Here is a 12,500-nt window from a genome sequence, read left to right on the forward strand (position 1 = left end):
GCACACGCCGCCACTTATGTTGGCAAAGCGCCAGCCGGATAAGCTGCCGGGCCAGGTTTGCCAATCAGGGATTTCTGTTGGCCAAGTGGCACAAACGTGAGGAAAGCTTCACCAATTTGTGAAGCGGGCGGGCCGGGTTGGCCAGTCAGGGAAGCTGATGCGTACACTTCCCCCAAAACACATGCGGCGCGTACTCCACAGAATGGCCGCAGTAGCAGATCCAAAACCTCGAAACACGACACAAATCGACGCGTTTTGAGCTTGTAGATCGGCTGCTTTTGTTATTTTTGTTTTTGAATCCTGAAAAGTAACAGTTTTGGACGTGAGGTTTCCACCCGACAGAGACGATATACATAAATACGGTTTTGTGAATGAATAGATTCATTATTCTTCCCAAAACTTTCACTTTTGGGAAGGAGTATATCAACTCCTTCATACTTTCACCCAAAAGATTCATTCAAACTTTAAAATGTGCGGCGTCTTTTGGGAACAGCCTGCATTACAATTTTTAAAAATATATATTTTCTACTTTTAGAAGCTTACTGTAACTTTATACTGGAAGACAATGGAGAGTCGTGTGGAACACCACATTTGGACATCAATATGACATCACAGCAAGCCCACACTGTTTCTTCAGGAACAGCACTTTCTAGTTGAGTGTATACAAATATAACCACATTTGGTTACATTTGTAAACTCTTGGAGTTACACATTCTACACTGTATTTACACTGGCCTCTTCCTAAACCCATGCTGCAACACATTCATGACACATGCTTATTTTGTATTGTTTATTTCTGTGATCTTTGATCTGTCTCTCTACTCCCTCTGACACTCTGCCACATATTGTTTTGAGTGGCTCAGACTTAGGTATTATAATCACAATCCACTTCAACCATATAGTGTACTTTTGATTACATGCAGACATGACAAGTGTTGCGCTAAGTGTTGAAATAACTTCCTCTCTACCTCCTCTAGGTCCTGTTTTTTTTCTCAATAAAGATTTTTTTTAACCAGTTATCAAATGCAAAATTATATTATACTAGACCATACCCGGTGAAGTGCGCAGGCGAAAGTAGTTGCAAACGTGGGGTTATTGCGCCCCCCCCCCGCCTCCCCCCCTTTGAGCGTTAATAGAACTCTGATAGTCTGGACTTCTGGCGTAGCGGTCTTGGCACCTAGGCTACAATGTAGCCTGACAGCGCGTTGCGAGTTCGAGTACCGATCCCGACGGCCTTTGCTTATACAAAAAAATAATAATGTAACTCTGATAGTGTACAAATAGAACCAAACGCACCTTTACAGGTCCATTTGGTTCCATGTGTACACTCTCGGACTTACGGACCCACAGGGTACATTTGGTTCCTAACTATCAATCATTTAGACCCCCTGGGAACCCCTCGGGGACACCCCCTGGTGTCCTCGAGGGGGTTCCAGGCGGTCTAAATTATTGATAGTTAGGATAGACTAGGATAGACTAAACGTCTATCCTAGTTGAGAACCAGTGTGTGAGGGGATAATTTGTCTTACAGTACACGTATTAAACATTTGAGCATTCTTATTTGAGTGGGATTTTGTCAGGCCTAATATTACAGTGCTATGTTACATCTATGGAAGGGGGTTTCATAATACACGTGTACTGTTGGTGCATGCACGCGTGTGCTCTTTCACACTAATGCATACGCACGCATCGTACCGTCGCCGCTTCGCACACAAATAAACCCTCAACTGCGGGCTCCCTATGCAGTCACTTTGGCATCTCAGATTCAGCAGAATTATAATATAATATGAATTCTCCAGTGTTCATATTTTCCATAGTGTGATGGTGACTTTCCATTACTACACGGGGTAATAGGGTGCGCACGTGTGTGTGTGTGTGTGTGTGTGTGTGCGTGCGTGTATGTGTGCCCCTGTTCTGTGGTTTCTTAGGGTGTGGATGGAAGACCATTCCTGTAAGTGAAAACGGCTTTCCCATAAGTCATTGTTCATAAGCTCCAAGCTTCCCAGTCTCTCTCTTTCTCTCTCTCTCTCTCTCTGTCTCTCCAGTATACCGACTATAATAATGCCTCACAGTAAAGGAAAGTGTTTTAAACAGCTTTAGACTTGGAAAACTCTGTCACTCTGAGTTCTGTGGTCCTAATGGCTCCATAAAAAGGTAGACTTTTGACAAGCAACAGGTATAGGGGACACATAAACAAGCTAAAGTGGGAAAGAAGTGGAAATGAACATTTGGCGGTGGGGTGGGGGTGGGGGGGGGTTGGTAAAAGATGGGGTCCTTTTAAACATTTAATGGGTGTGTTGGACATTCAACAGGTAGAGAGCATGTGAACACAGGGCTCCAGGGTAACTCTTTGGAAATAACACAGATGAACAACTCAGATCCAGTTTTTTGGAGTTTGTCTATTATGGGTGTCGAGAGACGTTGGAATGGTCAGATGTGCAGGTGGAAAATAGCTGTGCAGACTGCAATGATGCAATGGTGCACTGGCTCTCAATGAGGAACAGTTTACCCACTTAAGCACTACTGTATTTCAAGAGTAGCAGAAATCGCAGATCTATGCGATGTGACGCATCGTGAGCTTGCTATTTTGGGTATAGATTTAGATAACTGCCTGTGACATGCACAAACTAGGGAAGTCAGGTTGAAAGTGCTTAATTGTCTCCGCCAGGAGACTATGTTTTCACTTTCCGTCCCGTCCCCCTCGGCCAAGCTAACATTGGTCAAGCCTCACGTGACAATACATTGAAAGAGTGTGCTCTGATTGGCTAGTGAGACGCATGACGTATAGCGGCCTATAAATAGATGTGTCACTTTGAAAGAGTCTGTGCCTCTTTCAAAGTGAGGTAAGACAGGAATAATCACGAAATGGCTGAGAAATGGTGGAGCAATACATTATGTAGACACACTGGTGTCATCACAATATGTAATATAAATAGCTTAGACAGGATTAATCAAGAACAGTACATTCCAGTACAAACTGAGATCACAGTTGATGACACAGTGCAACTAACTTATGCAAACTGAAGAAGCTAATCATTGTCTGCAAACCGATGAAGAAGCAAAGGCGCAACGCCAACAGGAGAAGGACAAAGCTAAGAAACAAAGACGAAGAACACTCGCATCTGAAAATGAGAAAGAACGAAGACTGCAGGATTTCCACCCGTTAGAGGAAAGGTTGATAAGTCAACGTATTGCCTTCATGAAACTTGTTGGCTTGCCAAGAAGTTGCCAACAAGTTCAAGGCAATCCACGGTAATGCAGTCAATGTGCCATCTGACGTACACACTATCATCAAAGTTCCAATCTTGAGCAAATATTGGAATAAATTCCAATATTTGCTGGCTGAGACTTGTGCTCCGAGGAGCACATTTTCAAGTTTCACTATAATTTCACCAATAGAATGTAATCCAATGACAGAATGCACTGTATAAGAATGACTAGTGACTACTCAGATCAGTTTCTCTCTCCCCACCAACACAGTACAGACATTTGTAGAAATCTTTTCAGAAGGGGGTCACTGGCCAAATACATATCAATTTGGGATTAAGCAGGTCAGAGAGGCTTATTGTCGTTATCAGCTTGAGTCCTTGACATGAATTTATTTTTAAACCACTGCCATAGAGATGATCAACTCCATTTCGGTCTGGACACCGGTGTATTGCATTCGCGGTACAAACCATGAGCCAGAGGGATAAGTTAAGAGTTGTGAGGATAATTATGCTAAGTTTCTTAATGTGGTGAAAAAAAATAATGTGTCCCGGTGGTTTGAGGGTTAACTGATCTAAGACAGTCAATGATGTTAACTGAATGATTGTGTTTACGTTAAGCTTACATTTCATATCATACGGCATTGTACTCTTTTTTCATAAAAAAAGAAAATGTGTGAAAAAGAACTACACCCAGATAAAGATTAAAAGCAGGTGCGTTACCTTTTGTTGATTTTTTTGCTGGTGAAATCAACAATAAAAGATATACCCGCACACCACTGCCTCTTGCACATGGAGAGAAAGTATACTTTCTCTCCAACGTGCAAGTGGCAGTAGTGCGCGGGTATAACTTATATTGTTGATTTCACCAGCAAAAAAAAAAAAAATAAGTAAAATGCTGTGATGACGGTAATGAGCTGATGAGCGTGATTGGTTAGTTCAGGTCAATATCCTTTTTAAATTTGAGAAACAGTCACACTTTTCCTGTGTCAAGTACAAACTGTGGACACAGGAATGGGTTTCAGAGTGTGCTTGTGACTTATTTGCTTGCACACAACTGAAAATCCTTTAGAGATTAACTGGTAGTTCTGATCTGCATTAGGCATCGACTCATATTGCCTCAACTATGACAGAGCAGCAAAACAAGGAACAAAAAACTAAAACATATATACAGTATATAAATTAAAAAACACAAAGATCTCCACCTTTGGATTTTCCTCTCCCACTCCCAGTTCTTCAGTTACCTTCCATAACTGTCCATTCCTTTTCCCAAGGAATCTGTGTTTCATTCCTTACGGCACTGGGGTCCGAGGACCCCAAGGGGTCCTTGAGAATGATTGATAGTTAGGAACCAAATGGACCCTTACAGGTCAGTAACCACGAGAACCACTGCCTTATGAAGATCAACTAGATTAGTCCTCTATTAAAATCAGAATCCAAAGGGTTGACTGCTTGTCATAGAACACCGCAAACATGATGGTAACAACAGGACGCGGAACCTCCAGAGTGAAGATCATTTCAGGGCATGACTTACAGATTCAGGAATGATCTTGTCACGGTCAGTGCCTCTGCCCCTCCCTTTTCCCTTCTGCCACTCTCCCTTCTTCTCCATTCAGTGCCCTTGGTTCCTGAGTTGATTCACCTTTAAAGCCCACCCGTGCCTAACAGGTTAATTATCCCCTGGGACTATGCAGTTAAGTACCTGTGCTGACTGACTGCCTCATTGCTGGTTCATAATTTAGTTTTGTACTGTATGCCAGTGATTCTTCAGCTTGTTCCTGTGTTTGTATCTGAGTGTTGCGTTTGTATTCGAGTTTTGAGTTTGTTCACTGTACATTTAGTACACTTTCTGTCAAATTTATTTTCCGTGTTTGCGTTTGTATCCGACCTGAGTTTGAATCCTGACAGATCTTTATTGAACCAAGTAATGAGTCATATAACAAGGAGATGGCAGAAGACATTGAAATGCATATACAGTACTTTAGGTATGCAAGAGAGAGAAGAGGGTAATACGAGAGGTTCACTGTTACTATGCTTTAAAACATAATACTCCGTGAAAGCAAGACATTATGTATAAATGTATATAGATCAATCTATAAGGCTATGGACTACCATTTGATAGGATTTCTTATTTAATCTCTGGGACCCCAATATACACTGTAAAATCCACAATATTTATTTGTACAAATGGAACCAAATGGACTTGTAAGTGTCCATTTGGTTTCATTTGCACACTCTCGGAGTTACAGACCCATAAGGGTACATTTGGGCACGCGATTGATTGATTGATTGATTGAATACTTTGTTAACAGTTTGCAAAGACGAGCAAAGGGAAGTACAGTTCAGGGTTTGATGTTTTACAGGGGCCAGTTCCGAATTGCAGCCACCTATAAGTGCTCTTTTCTCACGTCTAGTGAGAAACCATTGATATAGATATATAGCATTCATTTGGTGCGAGGAGGTCTAGCAACTTTCCTTGTTGCCCGACGTGTCCCTGTTGCCCAGAGTGTGTTGGTCAAACAGATACTCGGCGATGCCGTTCTCCGGGGCTCCCATGCGTCGCAGGTTGGTCACCCAGTCTGCCAGCTCCTTGATGGACCTCACCTGCTCGGGCAGGTAGTGCGTCTCGATGAAGTCGCACATGTGCGGGTCGTTGTGTTTGGCGGCGATCCGGTGCAAATCCAGCAGGTGCTGGTTGACGCTCCTCTCCAGCTGGAGAGCGCACTCCAGGGCCTCCACGCCGCTGCCCCAGTCGTCCCTCTCGGGCTTCTGGATGTCCTGCAGGAGGATACTTCCTCCCCTCTGGTTCTGCACTTTCATCAGTTTCTCGGCGTGCTCGCGCTCCTCGCCGGACTGCTCGCGGAAGAACTTGGCAAAGTTGGGCAGCGCCTGGTCGTCGCGATCAAAGTAATACGCCATGGACAGGTAGACGTAGGACGCCTGCAGCTCCTCTTTGATCTGTCTGTTGACGGCGTCCTCGCAGTCCTGATGGTATTCCTGTCTCACCTGGGAATCCATGGTTCGTTGAGGTGGCGGCTAGTCCACTCGTGCCAATGCGAAAGGCTAGAGTGAAGACGGGCCGAGACACCTATTATCCAACTGCGTTGTTGGCTAAGAAGCAGCTATCGTGCTAACAACTGTTCCGATTAAATAAGATGAAATGGTCTAGATGAGCAAAAGAACCATTTGCAAATTGATGGTGGCTTCTTGATTGGATGTTGGTAGTCTGGCGATCGATGCAATTTGTCAAATTGTGATACAGATAGTAGAAAGGTAGACGTTAGTCATTTTAAATGAATCAATCAGCCCTGTGTGCTAACAATCTGATTTTAGTCTTGATCTTGACATCTGTAACGTAACACCTTATACAGGCTGACTGGAGAGCTGGTCTGTCATCACACACAACACAAACAGTTAGCATGTAGCCTACGCGCAACAATGCCGATTTGCACGGGCGTGCGTATCTGCACAATCTCTCTTAAATGGCAGTATCCACTGCATTTCAATGCCACCTTCTAGAGCCAGTAGAAAAGGAGAAGATCCGCACACCGTCTTAATGCTGCCAAAAAATATGTATTTATTAAGCGGTATAAACACAACGTTTCGGCCTCTGCGGCCTTCGTCAGGTGTACTGAGAGCCAGACCAATATATCTGCCATCATTTGACTTTTTTTGACAACGTCAGTATTATGCAATTATGCAGGCAATACCGATGTCGGTATCGTTTGACACAGAGAGACTGTGAAATAAATGTTGATAACTAACGTGCAATATGGCTACAATGAACGGCTAAGAGACAAGACTGATAGAGACAATAAAACTAAATAAACAAATACTGTACTGATAAAACCCCAGGACAGATGGACCGGAATACAGACCAGAATGAGAAAACAAGTAGAGTGCACTTAGAGTCATGTACAAATGAAGTAGGGGACACTTCAAGACAGAGAGAGAGAGAGAGAGTTTGATACAGAGCAGAACAAATAATTAAGGATTGGCTAACAAGCTTTTCAAGAATTTGGCCTTTTAAGAACAGGGTGAAATGTCTCCTATTCCATCTTTGCTCTGTCTTCTAAAAGCACTGTATATCGTCTCTGTCGGGTGGAAACCTCATACTGTATGTCCAAAACGGTTACTTTCCAGGATTCAAATTCAAAAACAGCAAAAGTAGCAACTCAACAAGCTCAAAACGCATCGCTTCGGGGACGCGTTTCGAGCTTGCAGATCTGCCACTTTTTTTTTTTTTTTTTCCCGATAACAACGATATTCTCTGTCTCCCTGTCTTCTGGAAGTAGCTATCAACCCGCCCCCCCCCCCCCCCCCCCTCCAACCCCACTCTCTCCCTCTCAGCTCTCCAGAAGAGGAGGATCTCATCACTCTCTCTCTCCGGTCCTCATGTAGTGCTCTTTCATCTCCACTCTGCTCAAATTAAGGAACAACTTAAAGGCAGAGAGGAGAGGAACACTACTGTACATCAGTGTGTGTGTGTGTGTGTGTATGTGTGTGTGTGTGTGTGTGTGTGTGTGTGTGTGTGTGTGTGTGTGTGTGTGTGTGTGTGTGTGTGTGTGTGTGTGTGTGTGTGTGTGTGTGTGTGTGTAAACCAGAGCCATGATAGAAAGACGGGTGCAGTGCGGTGTACAGAGGCATGGAAATCATGACACGCGGAAAGTGAAAGACCACCACATGAACCCTGGAGTCCCTATTCTGCAACGAATATTTGGTCAAAAAATAGAGGCTATTTTCGGCAAAGAGATCAGGCGTACAGGGGAAAAAAGGAGCAGACCAAGAACAGAACCCTGGGGGACACCAGTCCAACAAAGTAAACAGTAGGTCTATATCGTCTCTGTGGGGTGGAAATCTCCAAATGTCCAAAACTGTTACTTTTCAGGATTCAAAATCTAAAATATCAAAAGCAGCAGATCTACAAGCTCGAAACGCACCGTGACTTGTGATGCTTTCGTGTGAAGCTGTAGTAGGATCAAGTAGGGCGTTAATTTAGGAGGAAAAAACAAAAAAAGTTAGAATATGGAGATAAGAGCTTTCTGCCCGACAACAGCGACATGGATAACTGCAAGTACTGTAAGGTTTAAAGTTAAATGGGGTGGTTAAAGCGGGAGGTCAGGGGTCACATATGGGTAGTAAACTGAGACTTGGTGTGAAAAGAAGCAGTCAGGAATCAGTGCGGTACATCTGACATACTCCTGCATCAATGCTGTGCACACACATACACACACACACACAATGTGTTTGAGTGTGTGTTTGAGTGTGTGTATGACTGGCGACAACTGGAGATGTGAAATCAACAGGACCACTCATCTGGTTGTGATGATGGCTGATTGTATACTGCAGGGAGGTGCATGGACCAGACCACATGCACGTACATGAACATGAACAATTATATGGACAGGATACGCACGCACGCACGCACTCACGCGGGTTGAAGTGATTGGCTGTTACTTTGGTAGACGGCCTGTGGAATTGGTCTCGCAGAGAGTGAGGGTGCTATTCACGAGCCCGCTAACCCCCTAAACGTTACCCTACACCTGTTAAATACGGTTAATGGAGCTGCGCTGCCTTCTAGCACCTGCGCTCCCCGTCCCCCATTATGCCGACGCCGTTAGTTGCGCGTGGAGGTGTGCCCGTGGGCGTGTTGTTGCTATCTCCCCAACATTGCCATTCTCAACCCACACATGGGTACGGCTTGGGGAGGGGGGATAGTGGATTCTAAAAGCACCCGCCCGTTTCTCAAACCACCCGCCAAGTGCACACAGACACTGCAATGGCCCTGTTGCCATGCAGCCTTGAGAAATAAGCAACCGCATATGAAAACAAAAAGAAGCAACTATAAGGCCACATGAGCACTTCAAACTACTAACTAGAGCTTTCATATCCCCTAAATATTTTAGGGGATATGAAAAAACAGCTTGGAGCAAATAGGGCTATATAAATATATACACTGCCCCATAACCATTTTAAGAATGATATTCGGTTATTATACGAAATATACTTTTAATTGAGATATTTTCGTTTTTTCCATATTGCTGTCTGCATGTCTTAATAAAATCATGCTTTCAGCAAGCAAAATAAGCATACAAAACAGTTCGGATTACTTTGTTTGATGGGAAAGAGTTTTCGTTGCCACTGTCGCAAAAATTGCTTGTTCAGGGTGGGATTGTGGGTCTCTTCTCTACATGTAAAGTGTCTTGAGACAACTTGTTGTGATTTGACACTATAATAAAATTGAATTGAATTGAATTGACATCCAATGTTACCTCGTACTGCCGCTGCCTGCTCTTGTCATTTGAAGAAATAATCCAATTTGTCTGAAGATCCATTCATTCCATGTCATGTTGGTCGTTTAAACTTTAAAGAGTGCCGCGCAGTGACAGAAAACAGCTGGCTGATTGATTGATTTGACCTACTTTTGCGCTTCTGCCCTGATGATTAATTATTTGGCAACAGCTGTGTAAGAGTATAACTATTTTAAATGGCTTTCATATACTCTTGGAAAGCCGTTGCTTATTGGGACCACAATACGCTACAAATGAATTAATATATGAATTTATTTGGATAAAAAAAAACGTCGACCCGGCCCGGCCCGGGTCCCGTTGGGTTTGGGCTAAAATCTTAAGCACTTACATTTTTTATAAGATGATCGGATCATCTAGTGTGATTTTCATTTTGGCTGCTGTCGTTAAACCCATGCTGCGGGTGAATATTATATTATATATTATATATATTATATTATTATTATATTCCCCACGTAAACGCTACGTTCATGTTTACTGTTAAAGGTTCTCAATCTTTTCAGGCCATCGACCCCCCAAAATAACCATATTTGAATTGGGGACCCCCCCCATTTTGTTTGACTCGGTTCCACAGATAGATATTGTGAAAATAGCCGATCTACAAGCTCTCAAGGGTGGACGCGTTGAGAGCTTGTAGATCTGCTATTTTCAAATATTTTTCAAATACTTTTACTTTTGATACTTTAAGTACATTTTGATGCCAATACTTTTGTACTTTTACTCAAGTAAATTTTGAATTCTGGACTTTTACTTGTAACAGAGTATTTCTATATTGCAGTATCGGTACTTTTACTTAAGTAAAGAATTTGAGTACTTTTTCCACCACTGCAGCACCGGTTTAAAAAAAAGAAAAAAGACGCACCGACATTCCATAGGCTAAATCAATGCATTTTGTCATCGCATCGCACTGCTCTACACACTCACACAGACACAAGCACGCAGAGATTTAGCTATTTTATGGATAGATATAGGCTATTAGATGTCATTAATTTATTTACCGCAATATTTCACCCGCGCTTTATCCGATATTAATTAATAATTATATTTGATTGACCCGAACCCACCCAAACCGCGGTTCGCAGCAATGTGTCTGGGTTTGAGAGGATATGATTGATGTAAACTTAAAGTGTAGCTCTGTTCGGGATTACTGAACAAAGGTGGATGATGAAAGATAACGGGGACAATATGGATGTATAAGTTAACTTTAACTGCGTCACTTCAGAGGAAACTATGGAGCAACTTCACACCCCTGTTTACACACCCCTGGAATCCATTAGAATGGTGGAAATAGAACAATAACAGCCAAAGTGAGTACATATAGACCTTTCCTAAAACTGTCATTTATTATATGTGCTACTGTATGTCAGTGTACCACCGCCCAGCCCTGTGGTCGACCAGCTGGAGGTCCATGGGTGCCTGTAGGAGCGTTGTGGCAACATGATTAATTATTTGGGAGCAGCCGGTGTGTACCAATAGTATAAATATTTTAAATGGCTTTAAGTTTCATAATACTATTCCGGATCTGACTAATATGACACGCTTATTGTTAACACAATAGGCTACAAATGAATATAAAAATGTATTTGGATAAATAAAATAAAAAAGAAGGAAAACAAGCCCAATGTGGCTTATAATAATCAGACCAGGCAACAGTGCAGAGGGGGAGATAGGCTAGAGAATATATTGGATCGGGGATGACGGCGGATGCGGCTAGCGCAGTCTTCTCTTAAAGGCAATGGCTTCTGGCATGGTGATTGGTTTTATCATTGTAACGCCCAAACCACACCTATGCATAATGTAACGGGGAGCGCAGGTGTTTTGCGGGGCGGGGGAGTACCACAGAATACCACATTTTGCGGGGCAACGCCTCTTGCCTAGTGCGCACTCCGAAACTAGCGGTTTGCTCCAAATTCACCTAGAATGGGGCCCTCGTGTGCAAGCCTATATCTGTACTGCTTTCTCTGTTGTCTGTCTCTCTGTCTTGCTCTCGCCCTGTGTCGTTGTTGCACTCGTCTTTATGTCTGCTATTCCTTCCCCTTGGTATACATAAACTTAAATGTGTCTTGCATCTAACATTGTCCTCTGTCGTTGGAGGACAGAGTTTAGACCTTGCTGTATGTTTGTCCTGAAAGACACCTTGTTGCGCAGATGGCGATTGATGGATTCATTTGTCACAGAGAGATCAATTTGTGAATGTTTGTGATCAATTTGTGAATGTTTGTGTGTGCGTTAGTGTGTGTGTGTGTGTGTGTGTGTGTGTGTGTGTGTGTGTGTGTGTGTGTGTGTGTGTGTGTGTGTGTGTGTCTCTCTCTCACCTGTTTTGTTTCCCATCAGGGATCCCACGTTGCTCTCATCTGCCACTGAAACAAGAGAAACACATTTTAATATACTGGATCACAACAGACAGAGACGCACACACAACGTTGTCCCGTAAATGTATCTATTATTGCTTTTTAGTGTAGCTGCTGATACATGTATGTAATGTGTTGTCTGTCATGACGATGACGTGAGTACAACGGACCACAGTACTGTTTCATGCTGCTTATAAAGTATTCAATCAATGAATCAATCAAAACATACAGTACAATACAAATGAATGGGCATTCATTGGTTTCTTTTTCATTGTTACTGACGGTACAATTTATTAAAAGTTAACCCCAGCATCCGTATTGTGGGGAAAGCTTTCGGAGAAAATAGCAGATCGACACGTTGTGAGCTTATCGATCAGCTATTTTCAGCAAAAGCGTTCCCCACAATAACAGAAAATACACTAGTATAGAGCCCTGAGGGGCTTAACTATATGGGGTTTAAGCAGGGGCGCAATGCTCACAGGACGGCCTTGCACGCCGTGCATGAACTTATTTGACCAGGAGCACGCACAGGCACACACATAGATTTAAAACTACTTTAAATTCACACCTCAACAAAGTTTTCAAAGGCTCCGGACTCAAACCTAGCGAATTAACATAGGAATAAGCCTAGATGC

The 12,500-nt window shown here is 43.0% G+C and overlaps 2 protein-coding genes across 5 annotated transcripts in view; both read right to left on the bottom strand.

The window, feature by feature from the left end:
- Positions 1–12,500, bottom strand: part of LOC311064591 (partitioning defective 3 homolog B-like) — a 308,896-nt gene that overhangs the window by 197,160 nt on the left and 99,236 nt on the right. For all 4 annotated transcript variants that reach the window (XM_084084456.1, XM_084084457.1, XM_084084458.1 and 1 more), the window contains exon 14: positions 11,830–11,874. In XM_084084456.1, the coding sequence (XP_083940582.1) occupies positions 11,830–11,874 (45 nt within the window). The remainder of the gene's footprint in view (positions 1–11,829; positions 11,875–12,500) is intronic.
- LOC311065140 (ferritin, heavy subunit-like) lies at positions 5,670–6,224 on the bottom strand (the record flags this gene model as incomplete). The annotated part of the gene is made up of 1 exon (XM_084085357.1): positions 5,670–6,224. One exon carries the CDS (start codon positions 6,222–6,224, stop codon positions 5,670–5,672), a length of 555 nt encoding a protein of 184 aa, XP_083941483.1.

Source organism: Gymnoscopelus microlampas (assembly GCF_963454915.1).
Source record: "Gymnoscopelus microlampas genome assembly, chromosome: 17".
NCBI classification, from domain to species: Eukaryota; Metazoa; Chordata; class Actinopteri; order Myctophiformes; family Myctophidae; genus Gymnoscopelus; species Gymnoscopelus microlampas.